Here is a 24657-nt window from a genome sequence, read left to right as displayed (position 1 = left end):
GGCCGCAGAGGTTCCTCATCTCCTGGTTTAGACAAATTAACAAAGAATGGTTCTAGGAACACCTATTGGCTGTGACCTATGATAGCTCAGTTGGTTAGAGTGTGGTGCTGAGAACGCCAATGCTACAGGTTCAATCCCCGTATGGGACGGCTGCATATTCCTGCATTGCAGGGACTTGAACTAGAGTTATCCTCAATGTACCGTCCAACTCTACAATTCTACGATAGCTTAATGAACTTCCATTTACACAGGAGGTATACTATGTAATAACGAAGGCCCTGGGAGAGGGAACAGCCATGATCTTTATGCTCTGTAAGTGCCCTAGAGAGGCAGCTGTCTGCTACTGGAAATGCTGCTGGACTAGTTGGGACCCCTGGTCAGATCCTCCTACAGATTGCATGCCTACATACTGATATGCTTCTCTCTGGGATGCCTAATTATGATAGAGCGCGTACTTTGCAATAGACTGCACAGCACAGTGTGGTAGAATTCCTCAGGTTCTCCACTCTCTCCTGTGGCTAACTTGTCACTGTTGGATCAGAAAACTGGGCTCTGTTTCCTTCCTAGCAGTTCCGTCTTCACTGGCCACACAAATGGGTGCAACAGCCTTGCTGAAGATGAGCAGCTAACACAGATGTGTGTAGTTCCTTGGTTCTTCTTCCACATCTCTGTAAGGCTACACAGGGTCCCACGTTCTTTGGCCACTGCCTCTTTTCACAGGGCCACAGTCTCTGAATTACCAAATAGGGACATTTTCATGGGATCTGATGTCTGACGGAAGTTCACCACTGCTCTCCGTTATGATCAGAATATTACCTACCGTCTGCATGCATTCGACACATCTTTGTCACAGACTCGGTGCATTTCTTCCGGGCCTTTCCAGAAAATACTTTTCAAGTGCTGAGTTGCAACTCACTCCCTTCAGGGCAACAGCATTTTGCCAGTACGAAAAGCAAAATATTACGTCACGGGGCAAAGATGATCCACAACTCCTCTCCCAACTATAGTCAAGGACTGTGGTTGCACAAGGCCCTATTGGCTAGTGCCTGTGCATCATTGTATTTTTGTACATAATTGAATGCCAAGCTTTCCTTTCTTCTTCTTTTTTAACAGACTGGGTGCTTCCATTTTCAATGTAACTGGAAAACCCCAGGACATATACCATCCACCTGCAGTTTTGCCATTCATTAATCCTTTTCTATTCCTTTTTCTTTTAAAACTTTTTTTTAAAAAAAAGATTGTGTTCTTTGAAGGTTCTGCATCCTCCTTCCCTCTCCAGCCAAGGCAGTGCAAAAAATAATAATAATTAAAGGTTACCAGTAAGGACAAAATAGCATATCCCAGAGTTTATTCAGAGCTAGCATTGACAGAGGACCAATAATAAAATGTGTTACTTCCCTCCCCTGCCATCTGGAAAGGCCTTTAATGATCCATGGTTGCTGCTCCCTCCCTGGACCGTTTTCTGCCTTGCAATGATTTGCTGTTCTGATTTGGCTTCATGCATTGATTCTTTGCACCTTCCCCTACTGCTCCATGTCTTGATATATTTCCCTGTCTTTCCTGGGTTCTCTTAAGCTAGCACATCTCATCCAGAGAGCTCAGCAACCAAACCCCTTCCTTACCTTGCTGGGCATTGTTTCACGTTTCTCTTTTGCACAAATGAGTTTTCCTAGGTTGTTGCGTGGCCATTTCCTTGGGGTGGTGCGGATGGAATTCTCTCTAGGCTATGCCGATTGGCACGCATTTTTGGACTGATGCATTTTATTTTATTTTTACACCGACTTGCATGAAGTGGTGCAGCACGTGGTTTGGCTTGTCACCCCTTTCCTCCCCTTCCAGGTTCTCTTGAGGTTCATGGTTTGCTGTTTCCCCCCCCTGGGTGAAATGAACTGGTGCATCTCCTCATAACGGGGCGCCGTGATTTATTTCTCTTTATGTCGCATGGGCCAGTGCATTTTCACTCCTCTGTAAGCCACGGGCTCCTTTCGCAGAGAGTTTGTGCATCTCGGGGGCGATGGGGCTGTAGTGTCTCCTCTTGGTGGTTTCCGCCGGGTTGCTGCATTTTCTCAGCTGTAGGTGTATCTCCAGGTGGTACATGCATAAATATCCTCTCTGAGCTGCATGAATCGGTGCATTTCAGTGTCTCGATTTTTCTCTCTTTGCACGCATTTGGTGCATTTCCCGCCCGTGGTGCAACGTCTCATTCTTCTCACCGGGCTGTTGCGTTATTTAACACGGACTGAGACGGTTCTTTGGGTCATTGCACGGATTTCGTGCATTTTTGTTACTCCCCCCGTTTTTCCCCTCTTTTTTAACCTGCGATGCATCTGATTTTCTCCTCCTCCTGTTCCTTCCCCCCTCCTTTTTCCTAAAGAACCACCGGATGACATCATCCTAAAACTGAACCCCGCCCATAGGCTTCCCCAATTGGCTTCTCACAGCCCCCCCGCCCACCAACTCGCCCACCCCATTGGCTCTGCCCACTTGCCACTCGGAGCTCGGCTTCCCCTCCCTTATCCACGCGTGGGCGGTGCCTAAAGGGCTGTCCCGGACCATGCCGCACGCTCGTTGGTCGGAACGCTTGTCAATCAGAGATATCTTAAAGGGGCAGGCGCGCCCAAGCTCTGCGCTGTGCGAAGGGGCGGGATTTGCTTCTCTTTTCGCTCTCTGGATCTGCCTGGGCGGGCTGGAGGGGGGCGCCAGGCGGTGGCCGACCGGCCGGCCGGGAGGGAGGGATGCCGGGGCTGGGGAGTGGGGTCCCCCTGAGGGATGGCAATCGTCCCTGAAGGCCCGAGGAGGGGGCCCAGCATCAGCGTCCAGGCTCCCTCCTGCATCCCTCCTGCATCAGCACCACCAAGAGCAGCAGCAGCAGCAGCAGCACCGCAGCCTCCCCCGCCTGCTGCAAAGGCAGGTAAGCGCCGAGCTCAGGAACCCCCATCTCCTCCTGGGAAGCCCCGCGCTGCACCCCGCTGCACCCGATCTCCGCGTCCCTCTTCAGCGGGGCTCCACCTCTCCACCAGGGGGACCGTCCGGAGCCTTTGCTCCATCGTCCCCAAAGCTGCCCCAAAATCGTCCGGCAGCTTCCTCCCGTCTCTGCATCCCTCCTCTCCTCCCTCCCTCCCTCCCCGCCGGCCTTCCCCCAATGCGCCTCTGACTCCCGCATCCCCAGGGCTCCCCGCTCCCGATCGCACCCACTGCGCTGCCACCTACTCTCTCCAAGCACCCGCACCTTCCTCCGTGCGCTCTGCACGGATCCGGCCACCGCGGTCGCTACCACCACCCGGGCACCCACAGCCTCTCCTTCCCTACCCGCCAGACGCCCACCCCACCCCACCGCGCCCTCGCCCATCCCGATTCTCCGGCACGCTCCCTGCAACTCATCTCCTTCGCCCAACCCAGCCTCCCCGCCGGTGCACGCACCCCGGCGCCTTCTCCGAGCCCCTTTCCCACGAGATCGCGCCCTGCCTCTTCGTCTCTGCCTTTAAATCCTCCAGCCGCGCACAGTCCATCTGCCTGCCGCCGCCGCCTCCTCCTTCCTCTCCGGCTCCACTCTGAAAGCCCTGTAGCCTTGCTCCGGGCTCCCCTTCTCCTGGAACCTTCCGAGCCATCTCCACCCAGCTCCAGAGACCCACCTTCCCTTACCCTCCGTCTCTCCATCCACCCGAGCCCTGGAGCCTCTCCAGATAGGTAGGTCGACCTGCCGTGATGGCCAGCGCTGGGGATCTACAGGGTGCCCCACCGCCAGAGCTGGGGAGGCGCCTCTAGCCTCTACCCCCTCCCCAGTCGTCTGTTTCATGGAAGCAGCAGCTCACCAAGGGCCCTCTCTGTTTCTCCAGGGGCCTCTCTCTCCTCCAGAATCGCCTTCCTTCTGCCCATTCCCCAAGCACAGAAGCCTTCCCACTCCACTCTGGCCCTCCCCCATTTCTTCCCAGATCCCCTGACCAACCTTGTTTGTAGCTCTGTTACGCTGTCCCTGGTTACCCTTTGAGCCTTGGATGCCCCCGCTTAAAGGAAAACCCAAGCCATCTACCCACCTCCACCAGACCCCCCTTTCCCACCAAGTTCTCTTTTCCATTTTGCACACCCGGTAATTTACAGCGTTTGCTCTCTCTCCCCCCCCCGGACTTTGTTCCTGTCTGGGCCCCCTAAAGACCCCCCAAACACCCGTTCTCCCTGAGCGCTGTCAAATTTCAACATTGCTCACAGCAAAGCCGACATCACTCCAGCTCCATCATTCTGCCCAGCCTTTCCTCGCCCCTGCTTGGCTAAAGCAACCCACATTTTATCTCTAGGCAACCCCTCTGCTCTTTCCTTTAGGGAACCTGCACCAAGAAACATATGCTACTCCATCAGATTTAAAAAAAAACCTCACAGCCCCCTCTAGTTTTTTCTTAATTGGCCCATACCCACAATTCCATCCCTCTTGCCCATGCCACTCATTGGCCCCCAGCACTCTTATTTCTAGGGTCTCCTAGATTCCTGCTACATATTTTGAACCTGTGCGTTGCCACCAAATCTCTTTCCAAACAGCTTCTTCCTGTGCGTCTTGCACCCTCCCTGCTTTTTCTTCATTACCCTACTACACACCATACAGTCCTATGAGAATAAGAGTTTGAGGCACTGACCCAAACCCTTAATATATTGTGTTATCGAGGAATAAACACATCCCATGGGTTGTCTTTTCTGCACCTTGTAATACAATGAAACGGTGGCCTAGTAGTACTGTTATTTTGCAGAGTGGGGGTCTTAGCAGAAGCAGGAGATCGGAATGGCAGGTGCCCAGTTTGATGGTGCGGGGGTGGGATTTCAAAGTCGATGTTGCAGGAAGTGGAGGACCAATGTGGAAACATAGCTGAAGAGAACCCAGTGCAAGTGTTTGGCAGATGGAAATACATGATGGCTAAGAAAAATGAGGCAGGATGTTGGTTCAGTTAAAAATGGAAGTGCCTGTAGACAAAGAAAGTATCAGGCTATAAGGCATAATCACATTATATATCTCCCAAAGGTGGGGAGTTATTAATATGTTGATTAAAAGTTGGGGGGTCCTTTATTATGTATTTCCAGGCCTACATTTCCCATCTGCAAGCAGCTATTTTATTACAACTGAAGTAAAGCTGTCTATTGGAGGGGTTAATGATAAGATTATAATTTGTGTGATTCCCACCTTCATTCGCCCAAATTCAGCGATCACCCATAGCTATATTTAATACAGCTCAGGTGCAGGTGTGTAAAAGAAGGTGAAAAACATAGACTGCCTGTGTGTGTGTGTGTGTCTGTGTGTGTGTGTGATGCTGTGGTCAGACACATGTTAGGCAGGCTCATAACGACATGCCCCATCACTGTTTCACAAGCATGCTCCAAGCTGTGATGTACAACCCATTTGCACAAGCAACAGTAAGTGCTGCACTTTCCGCTTCCCGGGGGCAGGAGATAATGCATGTTCATTGACCGAGATCCATTCTTATGTGCATATTTGTCTGCATATGCATTGCAGTAAAAAGGTGTTATAATACTGCACAAAGGTTTGCATGCAGGGCAGCCGTGCAAAGAGGAGGGTTAGTCACACATGCAACATGTGCATGACCACTCGCAAAAATGCCAGAGATGACATGCTGATGTAGGCAGCTGTGACAACAAGTGTTGTATGTGCAGAAGCATGGGGGAATACCAATGTGTCTTCTGTTAGGGCAAGTATGTAGGCGCTACAAGCTTTTTTGTGTGTGCATGCACAGTTATACTGGGATATGTATGTTGCGGGTGAGTGTAGTGTGGAACGAAGTATAGCTGCACTAGGTGTGGGGTATATGTAATCAGCGTGTCAAGATGAACATGCCGGTAGATGAATGTGGCGAGATTCTAAATAGATTGAAGTGGGACAGGGGAAAACCAGTCTTTTTTCCCCCTAAGCCCAGCTGTGCTACATAGAAGTTACAGCACATGTGTTAGATTTTGTACAATGGTTTTTGTAGAGATGTGGTTCCACTTGTACCAACATGTGCCCATCGTTATAGTTGCTTCTTTGCACCTTCTGGATGAGCATGAAATCTTATGTGTCACATAGCTGCATATGAAGAGGATTGGAGCACCAGAGGTGGTGCTTGTGCTGCGCATGTGCAGTGGTGCACTGTTTTGGTTTGCATGCACACGCTCACCTTTGCTAGCCATAGACCTGCAAATAAGTTTGTACACAGCCCATGGGTTTGGCAAGGCCTGTTGTGAGTGCATCCTGTGCTATTGCATGCACAGGTGTCCGTGTGCACGCACAGAAGTCAGAGCCCGTTCTGCTTTATGCGCACCATCACCCATGTCCCAATCTTAGCAGTGTGCATCTACATTCAGGGGCTGTGAATATACAAATGCCTAAGCACTAGTGCAGTGTTGGTGAAATTCTATATTCTGCTCCCCAGAGATTCAAATCCCTAAAGCAAACTAAACTCACGTTATGCTACTGTTAAGTGACGTTAGCATAGTTTAGGCCAGGCTTCCTCAACCCCGGCCCTCCAGATGTTTTGGCACTACAATTTCCATCATCCCTGACCACTGGTCCTGCTAGCTAGGGATCATGGGAGTTGTAGGCCAGAAACATCTGGAGGGCCGAGGTTGAGGAAGCCTGGTTTAGGCTAATTTTACTTCTTCTTCCCATAATGTTGCTTCCATGGGAGAAGAGTTTCTTCAAATAACCTACCATGTTTGACAGCGAAGGGGGAGATGACAAGCGGAAAGGGACGTGGCGGTTATTGTGGAGGGGAATGTGGCTTCTCCCTCCCTTGATTTCTGAGTGTTCACTAGACACTAGTCACGAAGGCTAGAAATTTACCGGTTTTCAATAAATAAACAGAAGGAGCGGGAGACGCTCGGAATGTCTACTACTGTGCCAGAATCTGGATTCTGAGCTTTGTTTTATGTATCTCCAATGCATGTGTTTTTTATGTATCTCCAATGCATGTGTTCATATATAGCTGCTTTGCTTGTGCTGAGTGTGTTTTTATGTGAGAGAGGGGCGGGGGAATGTGAATGTTCAATCCTTGGTGTCTCTTCATTAGCAGCCTCAATGTCCATAGATGTATGCATAAATGTCTCCATCTCTCTCCACTTCCCAGGTGTAAAAGCTGTGTAAATCCATGTGCCAGAATTACCGTCTGCGGTCTGTGGTTGCACATAAAAGAATAGAGCGCTCTAATGCCATCCACAAGCCTCTGACCATTTTGTGTGTATTTGTGTGTATTCGTGTGTCTGTTCCCCTGACCAGCTGCTAATATGTGTTCTTAATGTCTTCTGAAAGCATGAGAGTGACTGTACATGTATGGGCCTGTCTTGGCCTTGGGAACTGTATATTTTTTTCAGATTCTGTAAGATTCTGGGGATACTCAGATTTCGCCCCCCCATTTGATGGGCTGTTTGCTTCCATTTGTTTGGTTTGGTGGAGAAAGAGGGTACATTAGGCAACGAGAGTTACCTATGGCAAGTCTCTGTTGAGTATTTTCTTGCATGGCTTTTTATATGCAGAGTTTGATTTTGGCCAGGATTTTACGGTGCTCAGCCCTAGAACTTATCAGTGACAAGGTTTAGCCCTTGAATAGGTGAGAGCTCTTTTCTTTTTGTCCATTCGAAAGCATTTCTATCCTACGAGCCCTGCTCGCATCTTTTCTAGGCACTTCTAAGGGAATCTGTTTTTATCTTGTTGTTCCAGGGAAACTGAACCTCTCCAACTGGAGATGGAATATGGGCATAGAGGGAAGGAGGGAGGGGGAGAGAGAGAGAGATGCTTTTAAGTGCTAGGTCCATCATGGACAATGGGCTTCCGACTAGCTTGAGCAGTCGTTATCGAATACCTGAAGCCAAAGCCTCATCCTGCACCTTCTATATACAGAGCATCTTTCCCTAAGCAGTGAGGCACTTCCATGTACCTCTGATGCAGTTAGGTAATTTTAACCTCTGGACTTAGTGGGAAATGGCTCTTTAGATGTTAACATGAACTACTTCACTTACTTCAAAATGTGGCAAACCAGCTCTGCGGTGTTTGCCCCCCCCCCGGTCCGTTCTGCTGTGGGGGGGGGGGGCTAGGAACATTTGCCGCAGAGTCCTGCCCTGTTGGTACATGGGACTTAATGGGGAGAACCCCCCCAGTCAAGTCTGGAACCACTTCTAGATATGTTTGATTCCTGCAGCTCCCACCTTCTTTAAAAATGTTTTTAAACAATCTGTTCTTGTGTTACTGTTCCAGAGGAGGTGAGCATAAAACCTTGTCCGCCACAGTAGAGTTGTAATTCTTAGCTTGTTTGTAATATTGCCCAACATTTCTCTGATGAAAATAGGGACATCCTAAAGAAAAGCGGGACATTCCAGCATCAAATCAGAAACCTGGATGGCTTCTGTAAATCCGGGACTGTCCCTGGAAAACAGGGAAACTTGGAGGGTCTGTGTACCGTATGTGTGTGTTAAATTTGAATGCTTCTGTGCAGAAGGAGGGAATATTGGGTCTAGAGCACGGCTTCAAATTCCAGGGATTAAACATTAGCAATAACTATTGCTAAGGGGAGTTCAGCAATGGAACAGAGTGTTTATGGAGCTAGTAGAATCTCCTTCCTTGGAGGTGCTCCAAAAAACAGATTCCATAGGAACCTACTGGTACTGGGAGTCCTATAGGCATAGATTCCTAATTGTTCTGCTTGGGAAACCTGTGGCCCTCCAAACATAGCTGCCAAGTGTTCCCTTTTCTCGCGAGGAAGCCTATTCAGCATAAGGGGAAATCCCTTAAAAAAAGGGATAACTTGGCAGCTATGCCTCCAAATATTGTTGGACTACAAAACCCATTATCCCTGACTATTAGCCATGCTAGAGGGAAGAGTTATGAGTGGCCACAGTGGGAATGAATGAGTGAAATGTCAATATAAACCCCTGTTTTTCCTAGAGGACCTATTTGAGAAGAGCAGGCACCCCCAAACTTCGGCCCTCCAGATGTTTTGGGACTACAATTCCCATCATCCCTGACCACTGGTCCTGTTAGCTAGGGATCATGGGAGTTGTAGGCCAAAACATCTGGAGGGCCGCAGTTTGGGGATGCCTGGAGAAGAGTAAGGAGTGATGAGCCAGCCCCACACCTTGACATAGCTGTCAAATTCTGGGACCATGGGTCTTTCCTCCACCCTATCAACAGGGGTGCCAACTTGAATAAAATATTTGGGGGGGGCAAGTAAGCCCTGCCCTGCATAATCGATCACATGACGCGGTGCACAGGCACCATTTTAATGGCAATGCCCACCAACATTTTGGGGGGAGGGACGAAGACCCCTCAGCCCCTTGGAATTGGCTCCTATGCTTAGTAGCAACAGGGGAGGGGAGTCAGCAAACACTGTCCCTGATCGTCTTCCATCGCCAACCCTCTAGTATACAATACGCAATGGACCTTTAAAAAAGGGGCCTAACTATAAGCCGGATGCCTGAGACTTGGAGGAAGCCCAATCTAGGCCTGAGCTGTGGAAACACAGGGCTTCGCTCTGCTCCTTCTGAGGCAGCTGCTTAGTGTCCAGCAAACTCGCAAGGATCAGAGATGTGCCTTGGGGTCAGCATCAGGCCCTTGGGAGACCAAGCTGTGTCCCCCTGTAGTGGTTTGCCTGTCTGGCTGAGGCCCTGTCTGTCCACAGCTAACCCCAGGGCCTTGCCTTAGGCTACTTAGTAAGGCCACGGCCGAGGGAAAAGGTAGGAGAGATTGCGGAGAAAGAGTATATGCATTGGCCCAGGAACGATTACTCTGAGAGGAAAAACAAGGTTTTGAGGAAGAGCTTGGAATATGGAGGCTGTTCCAGGCAAAGGGAGCAGCCTGGCAGAAGGTAAAGAGGCAGGCGTGAGGAGGGCGGCTGTGACGGCAGGGAAAGCGTGTGACTTGATTAAAACGGGGCAACATTTTAGGACACAGACTTGATTCCGAGCAAGCAGAAGTGGCTGCAGTTTATTCAAAGCGTTGCTGCTGCTGCTGCTGCTTCCCACGCCAAGTTAGGTTCTCTGTCTGGAGTGCAAAGCAGTGCAAGAAGGGAAAGGTAGAGGAGGCAACGCGGTTCAGTGAGAGCACAGAGTTTGCAACAGGGGTGAGGAATCTGCGTTCCTTCGGGTGTTGTTTAGTCGTTTAGTCGTGTCCGACTCTTCGTGAGCCCATGGACCAGAGCACGCCAGGCACTCCTGTCTTGCACTGCCTCCCGCAGTTTGGTCAAACTCATGTTCGTAGCTTCGAGAACACTGTCCAACCATCTCGTCCTCTGTCGTCCCTTTCTCCTTGTGCCCTCCATCTTTCCCAACATCAGGGTATTTTCCAAGGATTCTTCTCTTCTCATGAGGTGGCCAAAGTATTGGAGCCTCAGCTTCACAATCTGTCCTTCCAGTGAGCACTCAGGGCTGATTTCCTTCAGAATGGATAGGTTTGATCTTCTTGCAGTCCATGGGACTCTCAAGAGTCTCCTCCAGCACCATAATTCAAAAGCATCAATTCTTCGGCGATCAGCCTTCTTTATGTTGCCGGATGGCAACTCCCATCATCCCTGAACATTGGCAACACTGGCAGGCAGGCTCTCCATCGCTGCTTTGGAAAGGTGTTCTGCGGCAGTGTTTCATTTCACAGAGGATAAGGTTAGCAGTGGCCACTACTGGCCACGATGGCTAGCTTCTACTTCCATTGTTGGAGGCAGTATGCCTCTGAATCCCAGTACAGTGGTACCTCTACTTACGAATAACTCTACGTACGAATGTTTCTACTTACGAATGGAGCTCCGTCCGCCATCTTGGATGCGGTTTAGATAGGATTTTTTCTACTTACAAATTTTTAGATAGGGTTGCTTCGACTTACGAATTTTTTCTCCCAATGCATTCCTATGGGATTCGACTTACAACTTTGTTCAACTTGCGAATGTGCGTTCGGAACGCATTAAATTCATAAGTAGAGGTACCACTGTAGCTGGAAACCGCTGTCACACTCGGGTCCTGCTTGGGGGCTTCCTATAGGCACCTGCTTGACCACTATGAGGACAAGAAGGTAGGCTATATGCCTGATCCAGAATGACTCTTCCTATCCCTAGTTGCATTGGAAGAATGGGGCGAGGGCATTGTAAGAAACTCAGATATATAAGCTGGGTGCAAAAATAGCTCCTTAAACCGAGGTTGCAGTCGCCAAAACAGAATGTCTAGTTGCCATTTGGGGGCAAGACGGCTTTAAAGTCTTATTTTTTTCAAATGATGGACTAACTGTGATTGATTCTCCATTAAACATCTGGCTCCTTTCGATGACAACCTTGAGCTAGGTTAAGAACTTTGAGAACCTAAAGAAGAAAAGTCCAGAGACAGTCCACATGTATATTGGCCTGTTCGAACCTCTTTTTCTTAATGGTGACATGGACCATTCACACCTGTGAGCAGCAGTGCAGTATTTGGTGTGTGTGTGTGTGTGTGTCTGTTGGTAAGTCAAGACCAGTGACAACAATTAGCTATAATGTTGTTCACCGCTCCTGCTCAGGCTGCACAGAAAAAAGCAATTTGGTTCCAGAAACTGATTCTGATTGTGCAGATGAAATATAACGGATAGAATTCTATGTTGTTGTTGTTTAGTCGTTTAGTCGTGTCCGACTCTTCGTGACCCCATGGACCATAGCACGCCAGGCACTCCTGCCTTCCACTGCCTCCCGCAGTTTGGTCAGACTCATGTTCATAGGTTCGAGAACACTGTCAACCATCTCGCCCTCTGTCGTCCCCTTCTCCTAGTGCCCTCAATCTTTCCCAACATCAGGGTCTTTTCCAGGGAGTCTTCTCTTCTCATGAGGTGGCCAAAGTATTGGAGCCTCAGCTTCAGGATCTGTCCTTCCAGGGAGCACTCAGGGCTGATTTCCTTCAGAATGGAGAGGTTTGATCTTCTTGCAGTCCATGGGACTCTCAAGAGTCTCCTCCAGCACCATAATTCAAAAGCATCTATTCTTCGGCGATCAGCCTTCTTGATGGTCCAGCTCTCACTTCCATACATCACTACTGGGAAAACCATAGCTTTAACTATACGGACCTTTGTCGGCAAGGTGATGTCTCTGCTTTTTAAGATGCTGTCTAGGTTTGTCATTGCTTTTCTCCCAAGAAGCAGGCGTCTTTTAATTTCGTGACTGCTGTCACCACCTGCAGTGATCAAGGAGCCCAAGAAAGTAAAATCTCTCACTGCCTCCATTTCTTCCCCTTCTATTTGCCAGGAGGTGATGGGACCAGTGGGTAATAGTATGTGAAAACAGTCCAGATCCAATGATCCCCAGATGGTGGAAATGTCAAGCACAGGCACCTTCACTTGGTTGTAAACGGTCAAAGACTAGGCGCAAAAGACTTCAGATTAAAACTGCAGAGTGGAAGGACCAGGAGGACTTTTTTTCTGCCTCCCCACTTCCAGCTACTACTCTCTGAAGACTGGAGAAGAGACCCGCTTACGAAATGTCTAGGCGTGCCTTTCTTATAACAAGAATACAAAGCTGAAAATGAATGAACGGCAGCTAAAATATCACGTTCATTTTTCTCGTGCTTTAGTCCTTCCCCTGCCCAATCCCCTAATATTCTTAAGAGGGTCTCTTCTCCAGTCTTCTGAGAGTATCTGGAAGTAGGGGACGCAGAAAAAGGTCCTCCTTTCCTTCCACTCTGCAGTTTTAATCTGAAATCTTAAAGTGCTGTGCCCAGAGCTCAGAAACTGCTCGCGCTAATGAAATTCCCTGTCGCAAAATGCGCCGAGAACAATGGGAGTTTCGAACACTGGTCATAGCGCGTCACAGGCTTGAAGGGGTGAAGTAATCAATGGCACTGTATTAAATTGCACACAAACTGGAAGTCAGTGGCATCAATGAGATGTTACACTGCTCCTACAACAGCTGCATTTCCTCATGGGAGTGTCTAAAGATGTTCTGTCTCCTTCCATTCCTTTGTGATCAACGGAAGTGCCTTTCCCCAGTTTTAGCTGCCCTTGCTGTTGCTTCTGGTTCAATTGCATCCCCACAACTCATCAGGTCACATCCACACAATGCCTTTAAAACACATGACTTCCCCCAAAGAATTCTGGGAAGTGTAGTTTAACCCCCCACACACAGAACCACAGTTCCCGTAGCAAATTACCATTCCCAGGATTATTTGCGGGAACCTGCGTGCTTTAAATGTGCTTAATATATATATATGCAAACCCTCCAACATTTCTCCAGTGAAAATAGGGGTGTCCAGTGCTTTTTTTTCCTAGAAAAGAGGTGCCAGAACTCGCCACAAACACCTCTCTCATTCTCTTAGAATGGCAGTGGCGCCCACCTGAGAGGTTCCAGAATTGAGTTCTGGCTGAAAAAAAGGCTCTGAGGACGTTTCATTTTTCCAATGAAAACAGGGACACCCTAAGGGAAAGTGGGGCATTCCAGGATGGCTTCTGTGAATCCGGGACTGTCCCTAGAAAATAGGGACACTTGGAGGGTCTGAATAGGGTGTGAAGGTGAACCTCAATTCTCCACCTTGCATATAAGAATGTAGGCCCCTTGCACAGTAGCTATGTTTTCTGTACAGCACCTAGCACATCCTAGTGAAATCAATGCTGAGTCAAGATGAGTGTGGAAACAGCCTCCCTGGCACCACGTTAAGTAGACTTGCATAATTCATAACTCAGCACAATTTTTTTTGGGGGGGGCGGACTTTTACTTACTTTCAACACAACACCGCCACCACCCTTTCTTCATCTCGTTTGCCCTCCTAGACTGTAAGAAGGGCCCATTTATTCCTTGCATAATCCGTGTGAAGTGTTGTTGTGAACGTTCAAAGACAGCCATGCGAATGCTGAGCATTGTGCCAATTTTACAGATTGGGAAAAGCGAGGCAGAGAAGTTGATTGCCCAAGGTCGCCTGGCAGCTTCTGTTGGAACTGAGCTACGCTTTGAATCTAGGCAACGCAGACCCGTGACCACTAGGCCTTACTTTGTGGGGAGTGGGAAGAATGAAGCAGCACAGGGTCGTTTTTGGCACCGAAGTCAGGCTGACTTTGCCATAAACCCTAGCTGAGACAGGATCGAGGGTGTTGCTCTAGGGAACTAGTTGCCCCATATGGGAATGAAAATAAATGTTAGGGTGGGGCAGGGTTGCTTTTCTGGCAACTCCAGTTCCCCAACCGGCTGAGCCTCATGCCTGCCCCGTGATTACACTTGATCTCCCCAACCGCCCACAGAGTTAAATCTCAAGCTCTTCCTTCCCCCCGGCCAACCCAGCTCTGCTCCCCAGAACCAATGCTTTTGCTCGGGAGGTGGCGACAAGAACGTCACACGACTTGCTATAGTAACATCTCCGGTCTCCCATTATCTCCATTCATAATAAGTTAGCCGGTGTGTCATCTTGTTGGCTGCTTCCCAGACTCCTGGCTCCCAGCCTCTCCTTCCTGTCCCCTCCCCACAAAGGGCAGTGCAGATCTCCTGTGCTAGAGATCATAGTAGTCCCGAGTTCATATGCATATATTTCCCCTGCCATATAGCCGAGTGCTTGAAACTCTGGTGGGTCCAGATTCACGGTTCCAGCCCTCGGCTTTTAGCTTGCTCTTCCCAGAGCCAGACACCACACCACTTCTGGAATTCATGGAGCCTTGGGACATGGGAAGCTGCTGTATGCTAGGTAAAGGTAAAGGGGCCCCTGACCATCAGGTCCAGTCGTGTCCGACTCTGGGGTTGCGGCGCTCATATCGCTCTATAGGCCGAGGGAGCCGGCGTTTGTCCGCAGACAGCTTCCGGGTCATGTGGCCAGCATGACAAAGCTGCTTCTGGCGAACCAGAGCAGCGCACGGAAATGCCGTTTACCTTCCCGCCGGAGCGGTCCCTATTTATCTACTTGCACTTTGATGTGCTTTCGAACTGCTAGGTGGGCAGGAGCTGGGACCGAGCAACGGGAGCTCACCCCGTTGCAGGGATTCGAACCGCCGACCTTCTGATCAGCAAGCCCTAGACTCTGTGGTTTAATCCACAGCACCACCTGGGTCCGCTGTATGCTAGGTCAGACTATTTCTCTATCTAGTATTGAGTACAGTATCGTCTTCTCAGATTGACAGGTGCTGTCCAGGTTCTCGGGTGTCGTCCATCACCTACCTTGGGAGATGTCGGGAACTGAACTTGGGGTCTTCGACATGCACAGTGTGTCCTTTAGCTGTGATGTCCGCTGTGCAACTTCTTGGGATGAAATACTCTGGTTTCCCTGTCCCCCCGCCTTTGAGTCAGACACACATTTCCTTACTTTTCACCTATAGAATTCCAGAGGTCAGGGGAATTGTTTGGAGGGTTTTGTTGTTGATGCTGATGTTTAATTTGGCGGATCTTATGATTTATGTGGAAATTGGTTGTGTACTTTTTGATGTTTTGATTATTGTTTAGGACTAGTTGTTGTTGTTTAGTCCTTTAGTCGTGTCCGACTCTTTGTGACCCCCATGGGCCATAGCACGCCAGGCACTCCTGTCTTGCACTGCCTCCCGCAGTTTGGTCAAACTCATGTTCGTAGCTTCGAGAACACTGTCCAACCATCTCGTCCTCTGTCGTCCCCTACTCCTAGTGCCCTCCATCTTTCCCAACATCAGGGTCTTTTCCAGGGAGTCTTCTCTTCTCATGTGGCCAAAGTATTGGAGCCTCAGCTTCAGGATCTGTCCTTCCAGTGAGCACTCAGGGCTGATTTCCTTCAGAATGGATAGGTTTGATCTTCTTGCAGTCCAAGGGACTCTTCAAGAGTCTCCTCCAGCACCATAATTCAAAAGCATCCATTCTTCGGCGATCAGCCTTCTTTATGGTCCTTTAGGACTAGTAGTGATAGATATATAATCTAATTGTCAAATGGGACCTTGAACCCAAACTGCAGACACCACAATGGAATGTCTGTGTAGCGTCCCCCCACCCCAGTGAGATTTATTTTATTGTAATTAATTAATTAATTCAATTTCCATACTGCTTTATAGTTTAATGAAACAAATCTCAGAGTGTTTTACAGCACATTGAAACATCAAATAACACAATCCAAAATAAAAACTAGTTCAAGCTCCTAGGAAAATATTTCAGATCCTTCTCTTAAGAGACATTTTGCTCCACGTGGTCGAAATGGGAACACAAAACGTTATCGGCACCTGGCAGATTACGAACACTGTTTATGACTACCTTTGTATGTTTGTAGTTCTGTAATTTGTGTGTGTGTGTGTTGTAAGACGCCTTACATGGTTTTGACTTTGGAAAGGCGGCATACAAATAAAATGATTTTTATTTATTTAATAAAAGCACTTTCCTCCTCTCTTTCTCTTTCTCCAGGATCTGGGGCTAAACGTCCCTAAGAGCTGCCAGTCTTTCCCTGAGGAGCCCCGCCGGGGGCAGCCCTCCCCACCCCACTTGGCATGATGATGTGCGAGGTGATGCCGACCATCAATGAGGACAACCGCCGTGGCTCGGCCTACGGGGCCGACGACGCCAACTTTGAGCAGCTCATGGTCAACATGCTGAATGAGCGCGAGCGGCTGCTGGAGACTCTGCGCGACACGCAAGAAAGCCTGGCCACCTCCCAGCTGCGACTGCGCGAACTGGGCCACGAGAAGGAGTCCCTGCAGCGCCAGCTCAACATTGCCCTCCCGCAGGTCAGGAATGGGTATTTTTGGGGGGGGCGTGTTTGCGGGGAAAGACTGCTGGGAGATCTGGGAAGAGGAGTCACTGGTTGGGAGTTTAAAGCCTTGTTGGCTGTGGCCAGGCTCACACGATCCATTTAAAGCACTATGATACCACTTCAAACAGTCATGGCTTCCCCCAAGGAATTATGGGAGCTGTAGTCCGCTAAGAGTGCTGAGCAGTGTTAGAAACTCAGGTATAAAATCTAATCTCCAAATAGCACCTTAAACCTAAACTGTGGTTGCTGTAATGGAATGTCTAGGTACTGTTTCCCCACTCCATGGTATGTACAGTATGTATGTATGTATATATGTAGGTAAAGGTAAAGGGACCCCTGACCATTAGGTCCAGTCGTGACCGACTCTGGGGTTGCGCGCTCATCTCGCATTATTGGCCGAGGGAGCCGGTGTATAGCTTCCAGGTCATGTGGCCAGCATGACAAAGCCACTTCTGGCAAACCAGAGCAGCACACAGAAACGCCGTTTACCTTCCCGCTATAGCGGTTCCTATTTATCTACTTGCATTTTGACGTGCTTTCGAACTGCTAGGTTGGCAGGAGCTGGGACCAAGCAACGGGAGCTCACCCCGTCACAGGGATTCGAACCGCTGACCTTCTGATCAGCAAGCCCTAGGCTCAGTGGTTTAACCCACTGCGACACCTGGGTCCCTATGTATGTATGTACACATGTATTATTTCCGTACCACTCCATATTTTAAAGAACAAATCTCAAAGCGTTTTAGAACACATTAAAACATCCCCCCCCAAAAAAAAAATCCAGGAGAAAACTACAGTACTGTACTTTTCTGTCTACAAGACACCCCTATATATATTTGGGGGGACTGAAATTTCAGAAAATGGGGGGAGCTGGCAAAAAAGTTGTTGAGCTTTTTTTGCGCGGAGGATTGCCCAGAGTTGTTGAGCTTTTTGAGGGGGAATACCGAGGGTTGTTGAGCTTTTTTTTAGGGGGGAATGCCAAAAATCGCTCACCCACACAAATGGCAAAATCCGCCTCCTGTCTGTCCCCACGCCGACAGAAGCTGCCAATCACTCACAGCAACCAATCAAACATCCACCCTGTGCACTACCCGTGTATAACGCGACCCCCACTTTTTAGCATGATTTTTAAGGAAAACAACCTAGTCTTATACACGGTGAAGTACGGTAATTAAAGCTACACAGAAAATATTTCAGATCCTTCTCCGAGCAACAATTTGCTTTCCCCAGTCGCCAGCCTGGCATCCGGAGATCTCCACATGGTTGAAATGGGACCAGTGCCAATCGTAAAACGGGCCGGGCTAATTTCGAACGCTGGTGCTGAAGAATTGTTCGGAGGCCCCAGTTCCCCTTCCAGAGCTAAAGTTCTCAGAGTTGCCTGTGAAGAGAAATTGATTGTTAAGTTACTCTGGGAATTGTAGTTCCGGGGGTGGGGAATATGGGTCTCCTAACAGCTCTCAGCGCCCTTCACAAACTACAGCTCCCATAATTCATTGGGGAAAGCCATGACTGTTCAAAGTGGCATTGTAGTGATTTAAAGGGACTGTGCGAATGTGGCTTGCGAAGGTCTGGCATGGAGGTGGGTTCCAAAGGGGAATCCCTGGTGTTCTGGCATAACTTTAGCAAGAGGAGGCCGTGTCCACTGAATAGTGTGCACCAATGTTTCCTTTGCAAGTGGGGTGATTAGAAGGGTTCTTCGTTCTTCTGTGGTGACCCCACCCAGAAGCTCCTGCTTTTGTTCTTTTTGGTTCCATATTGCTTGGTTTGCTTTAGAACTGGACAAACCACAAGTGTACAAAATGGGAGGTGACACTATTATCAGAAGCAGAGGGCTGACAGACCCTCCCAAGTGTCCCTATTTTCCAAGGACAGTCCCAGATTTACAGAAGCCACCCTGGTTTCTGATTTGATCCCGGAATGTCCCGCTTTTCCTTAGGATGGGAATCGGAGGGTGAAGCTCATGAATTTCATTAAGTGTCCTCCGTTAGTTGAGCACTGGTGCAGATTTCTCAGTCCATAGCAATCGCAAGCAGCTGACCCCACATGGGCAAGCCAGAAAGCAGGCCGAGTCAGGAAATCAGCAGCCGCTTATAGGTGTGACCGCATATATGCATGGTGCCAGGGAAAAAAATAAATAGAATCACACCAGGAAATGGCAGGAGAGAGCTGGAGAGTCCTCTTGACTTGTGAGGAGACACTCCCTGGAGGCCAACGAGAGTGTCATTGATGGTGGAAGAGACCTGTTTAGGCTTCTCAGCCTCTCCGCCTAACAGCTGATGTGCGGGGTAGCGCAGCAGCAACAGCAGTTGCATTGCTGCGTGTGACGTTTTTACGCTGTTTGGTATAGCCTTATCAACCCGACCCATCAGGGGTTAACTGAGACTCCGTGTCAACTGACTGGACATTCCATGAGGGGAGGGGAATGGTTGGATGTTTAAAGAGAAGGGACAGCCATTTTGTCAGTTGAGAGGGCGCTGGGGAGCGGGCGTGTGAGGGTGGTTGAAAAGAAGGTCTAGGAGAGTAGGTTTAGGCTAGGTAGTCGATAGGTTATCTAGTACACAAGTAACAAAGTTATGACTGTTGAAACTAAGCTTGTACAAAGGAAACCTTAAAGCAACCATTACGTTCTTGAGCAATAAAATTTCCAGTGTTAAAGCGCCAATTAGAAAATCGTCTGTGTTATTTTTCCAGCCAAGGTACATGAAAACTCATTCAGGAAGGGCATCTATTAAAAAGACAACACTTCCTTCGAGAGGGGAACGGTTAGTTTGTATCTTTGGGGTGTACCAAGAGGGCGAGCCAGGCAGACAGACCCAGGGTGTCATAAAGTTACCTCAGGGGAGAGGCAATCTTTTACAGAAAGAGATTCTTAGAGGCAGAACTCCCTATACTGTGGACACAAGGGATAGTCTCAGATATAGCCCTGAACTTTAAAAGGTACCTGGCCACGTTTGCGCTGGAAGAGGACTCTCTTTTGTATAAAAGGAAAAGAAAAAGAATAAAACCCACGAGTGCATGAGGGAATACAGGATAGGCTAAAGGGAACAATAAGGGGAGGCTCGGTTTACCCCAGATCATCCCTGTTAGTTCTTGCATTAAGTGAGAGGTCTGGATTGGAGAGAGCAGGAGTAAATTGGCATTTAGAGGCTTTTTAGAGGATGTTCCCCACTTTTCGCTTATGTGTGCGAGGGCCTTTACGCTCACCTACATGGGGGGACGCCTGTACTCTGCATCCCAGAAAGGAATTGTATAGTTTAAGTGTGGGGAACCTTTGACCTTCCAGATCTTGCTGAACTACAACTTCCATCCTCCCTGGCCATTGGCCGTGCTTTTTGGGTCTGATCTGGAGGGCTATAGGTCCCCCACACCAGGCATAGTTGTAGTGTTGGAAAGGGGATGTCCTGGACGTGAGAGAGTCTGGGACATTCTTCATGGTTCAGGCAGATTGAGTGCTGCCTCGGGTATATAGATTCATTCTGAGGAGCAAGGAAGGATCCAGCCTTGTTCATTCTGCACCATTACTGTGATGCCAAAGTGCAGATGGGGCTATATTCATTTATTTAAGGAACTTTTATCCCACTCTTCAGCAAAAAAAAAAAAGATTCCGAGAGCGGCTTACAGGTCACCAAGAAGAAAAATACAGTCTCTGCCCTGAGGCTTACAATCTTAAAAGACACGACATACACAAGAAACCTGTAGGAGGTTTACAGCAGCTGCAGGTTTTTTTTTCTTTTGCTAGATTCCCTTCTACCACCACACCCCTTCAGTGTTCCTGCTCACAGATGTTAAACCACCAACTCATTACTCATAGATAGCAAGTTTGACTTTTTAATGTCGTTTCAATGTTGGCACCTTCTGGAAACTCAGATGTAAGCTACAGATGTAGGAGATCGGCTTGGGTAGAGTCCTGGATGACTTTTTAGGTGCTGTAGTTCCACCTTAGAAGTAGCTCCTCCTCCTCCTCCTCCTCCTCCTCCTCCTTCTTCTTCTTCTTCTTCTTCATTTCAAGGTGCCAGGGAAAACTGATGGAAAGGAACACAGAAAAGCCATGTTTTGCCTTGTTAGGAGCAGAGGCAGTAGGCGTAGGGGTGGCCAACTCCCAAGAGACTGCGATCTACTCACAGAGTTAAAAACTGGCAGTGATCTACCCCCCTTTTTTCGGGTTCAGGTCATAGTTGTTGAGTTTTTTCAGGGAGGAGGTAAAATGTTGAGCTTTTTTTAGGGGAGCCACAGTTGTTCAGCTTCTTTGGGGGGAGCCAGTGATCTACCAGTGATCTACCGCAGACGTGCTGTGATCTACTGGTAGATCACGATCTACCTGTTGGACATGCCTGCAGTAGGGGGTAGGGATGGGTGGAAATCAGGGATGAATCACAGTGAGCTTATATGGATCAGACACAGGGAGTCTTTGGGCCGGCGTCCAAATTTGACCCACCAGGTTCATGAGGCGCTTTCCCCCCAAATCATGGCCATCGACCTCACACCTGATTCCTTATGTGATGTCCAGTGCGGCGCTGGTAGAGACACGACTGGATTGACTGCTTGGTGAGTCGAGGCCTGCAGAAAACAAGTTGATTTACCTACCCAACGGATGCGTGCAGAGGTCGATACTGTTCAGTATAGCTACACAAACTAGTTCTGCATTGAGAATGTGCTGGCCTTCTCACTAGCCATCAGCTGGTGGTCAGTGAATTCAATTCTGCTTGATTACTCCTGCAACCCTCATGGGCCAACTTTGACAGGTTGGTGGGATAACTCCCTGTCAATCGCCTGGCTTCATTATGAGTTGGGTAAATGACAGGTTGGTTATCCTGCCCACTGTCAAAGTTGGCTCCAGGGGGTGGGGTGCATAGCTGCCAAGTTCTCCCTTTTTTAAAGGGAAATTCCCTTATGCTGAATAGGCTTCCTCACGAGAAAAGGGAAAACTTGGCAGCTATGGTGGGGTGGGGTGGGCAGATAAATATCTGACCCCCTGGGCCAGAAAGATTTCCCCATCCCTGATATACATGACATGTTCTGAGAAGTATAGAAGTGTTCTTGACTTCCTCTTATTGTGTGGAATGTATTATTTTTCTAGATTTTGTGTAGTAAGTACAGTACCTGCTGAAGTCTAAAACCTCCACTCATATGCACAGCCAGTGCATTTATGGCAGAGATGTGATTCTGTCAGCCGCAGGCACGTATTGGATAGTAACAACGACGTCACTACTAATACAGCGGTACCTTGGTTCTCAAACTTAATCCGTCCAGGAAGTCTGTTCTAAAACCAAAGCGTTCCAAAACCAAGGCACGCTTTCCCATAGAAAGTAATGCAAAACGGATTAATCCGTTCCAGACTTTTAAAAACAACCCCTAAAACAGCAATTTAACATGAATTTTACTAACAAGACCATTGATCCATAAAATGAAAGCAATAATCAATGTGCTGTACTATAAAATAAATAAGACAATATTGTAGATGATAAAAATTCAAACTATTATTTTTCCCTACCTGCGCTGATGATAGTCATTGTTTGAATGGGGGGCTTTTATCCATTTCTGCAGTCACACAATCAATCAATCAATCAATCAGTAGCTTAACTGGCTTCCACACAGTCACAAAAACAAATTAATTGAAAAAGCCTCAAAAACAAATAAATAAATAGCAAAAACAAAAGTGCCAAACTTAATCCGTTCCAGAAGTCCGTTTGACTTCCAAAATGTTCAAAAACTAAGGCGCAGCTTCTGATTGGTGCAGGCGCCCCGGAAACAATAGCCAACAGCCGCATTGGACGTTCAGCTTCCGATAAACGTTCGAAAACAGGAACACTCACTTCCGGGTTTTCGGTGTTTGGGAACCAAGGCATTTGAGTATGAAGGCGTTTGAGAACCAAGGTACCACTGTATAATGATACATATTATTTGTCCATGCATTTTTGGAACCTTTTTAAAAAAGGTATTTAGCTAGAATTCTAAACTTTAATCAGTAGATTATCCAACAAAAGACATGGTTGACTAATCCAAAAGGACAACTGGAGTAGGATTGTGGTAGGGTCATAGCTAAGAAATAAGGTACTTATTTGAGAACCAAGAAATAAGGTACTTATTTGAGAACCATACTTGGTTCTGGTACAAGTGTAATAGGGAATGAAGAGGAAGATATTGAAGGAGCAGTAGCTTTTGCTTATGTATCAATTAGTAATCTCACTCTTCCTTCAGTATATTATAAAAACACTTGTATTGAGGCTTTGTTAATATAAGGGAGGCTTTTAATGTTTAATTATTTTATTTCATTTTTCTGTTGTAAGCCGCCCAGAGTGGCTGGGGAAACCCAGCCAGATGGGCGGGGTATAAATTATTATTATTATTATTATTATTGTTATTATTATTATTATTGACTCTCATCTAAATATTTAAAGTGCAATCTGATGCATTTCTGCTCAGAAGTAAGTCCCATTGAATTTAATGGAATTTACTCCCAGGTAAGTTGTATAGGATTGCAGCCAGGTTAAACGATTAAGAAAATGTTGCTCCTGTTCTTTCTTAAATAATAATAATAATGAGGGGGGGGGTTATGCAGGTCAGGGTGGCATGATGGGAGGTTATAAAATCACCAGTACAGTACGTTACAAAAGTGAATACATTTGCAATTTAGTTCGTCACTTCAAAGCTAAATCGGGAAGCAGAGATGACCAGCAGTAAAATAGCAATAGAAACATAATAAGTTAGGATGGGCTAATCATCTGCCTGAACTTTTCGAATGTCCCCAAAACCTTAATTTAAGGATTACATAGGAAATGGAAGACCTGATTAACTCCAAGGGCCCTGAAAATCTGCATAGCTGGTGATGGAATCCAGTGACTCTATTAGAATTCATAGAATGTCAAGTTGCCTGTCCCCCACCCACCCACCTCCCCTGCCTGGCTTCAAAGTAAGTCCTAAATCTCAGAGAAGCAAAGAAGATCCTGAAAATGTATTGATTGGCAGTTCTAGCCAAAAAGGGCGGGGAGAGGCAATGAAGGGGAAAATCTGGAGAGCTGGGGTGATACGACTTAAAACACAAGTTTGTGGGCTTTTAGAAACAGCCCAATATTTATCAATGTATATAATTTAAAAATACGAAGGAAAGTATAAAGCACTTAACTTTATTTTCTGGATGGGCGTGTTCAGATAGCTGTTTCAGCATATGCAGATAATATGAGGCATTTCACGTTAATTATCTTCATATCTTGCCCTCATTCCACGTGCAGAATTTGGTTTTTCCCCCCTGCAGCACAGATAAAATAGTTGAATACTATAAAACTAGGTAAAGGTAAAGGTAAAGGGACCCCTGACCATTAGGTCCAGTCGTGACCGACTCTAGGGTTGCACGCTCATCTCGCATTATTGGCCGAGGGAGCCGGCGTACAGCTTCCAGGTCATGTGGCCAGCATGACAAAAGCCGCTTCTGGCAAACCAGAGCAGCACATGGAAACGCCGTTTACCTTCCCGCTGTAGCGGTTCCTATTTATCTACTTGCATTTTGACGTGCTTTCGAACTGCTAGGTTGGCAGGAGCTGGGACCAAGCAACGGGAGCTCACCCCGTCACAGGGATTCGAACCGCCGACCTTCTGATCAGCAAGCCCTAGGCTCAGTGGTTTTAACCACAGCGCCACCTGGGTCCCTACTATAAAACTACCTCTGGACTATTGTGTTTTCAAGGAGCAGTAGGCAGGAAGATTAGTTAGAGCAATCCTGCAGGCATTTATCCAGTCTTTATACAGCGCCTCTGAAACGTTAGGCCAGGGGTGGGGGACCCTGCGGCCCTGCAGGTGTTGTTGAACTACAACTCCCATCGTGCTTGAATATTGACCATGCTGGTTTGCGTTGATGGGTATTGGAGTCCACAGGTTCTCCATCCCTCCTTTAAGTGATTCATAAAGGATGCCAACTGGAGAACAACAGAAGCAAATGTTCTCTATAATAGATAGTTATGTGAACTGAATCTAAGTCAGTCTAGTATGTGGGTTTTTTTTTACAAAGGGCTCACTGGACTC

At 47.8% G+C, this 24657-nt stretch overlaps 1 protein-coding gene across 2 annotated transcripts in view; it reads left to right on the top strand.

The window, feature by feature from the left end:
• The first annotated feature begins 2698 nt into the window (after nucleotides 1-2698).
• Nucleotides 2699-24657, top strand: part of PPFIA3 (PTPRF interacting protein alpha 3) — a 67430-nt gene continuing 45471 nt past the window's right edge. The window contains exons 1-2 of one of the 2 annotated variants that reach the window (XM_035135641.2): nucleotides 2699-2911; nucleotides 16299-16618. In XM_035135641.2, coding sequence (XP_034991532.1) covers nucleotides 16382-16618 — 237 coding nt within the window. In that variant the 5' untranslated portion in view covers nucleotides 2699-2911; nucleotides 16299-16381. The remainder of the gene's footprint in view (nucleotides 2912-16298; nucleotides 16619-24657) is intronic. The other variant, XM_035135640.2, reaches the window with a different exon arrangement.

Source organism: Zootoca vivipara, chromosome 13 (genome assembly GCF_963506605.1).
Source record: "Zootoca vivipara chromosome 13, rZooViv1.1, whole genome shotgun sequence".
Lineage (NCBI taxonomy): Eukaryota > Metazoa > Chordata > Lepidosauria > Squamata > Lacertidae > Zootoca > Zootoca vivipara.
Note: the sequence above shows the minus strand (reverse complement) of the source record. Positions and strands in the feature narration are given on the sequence as shown.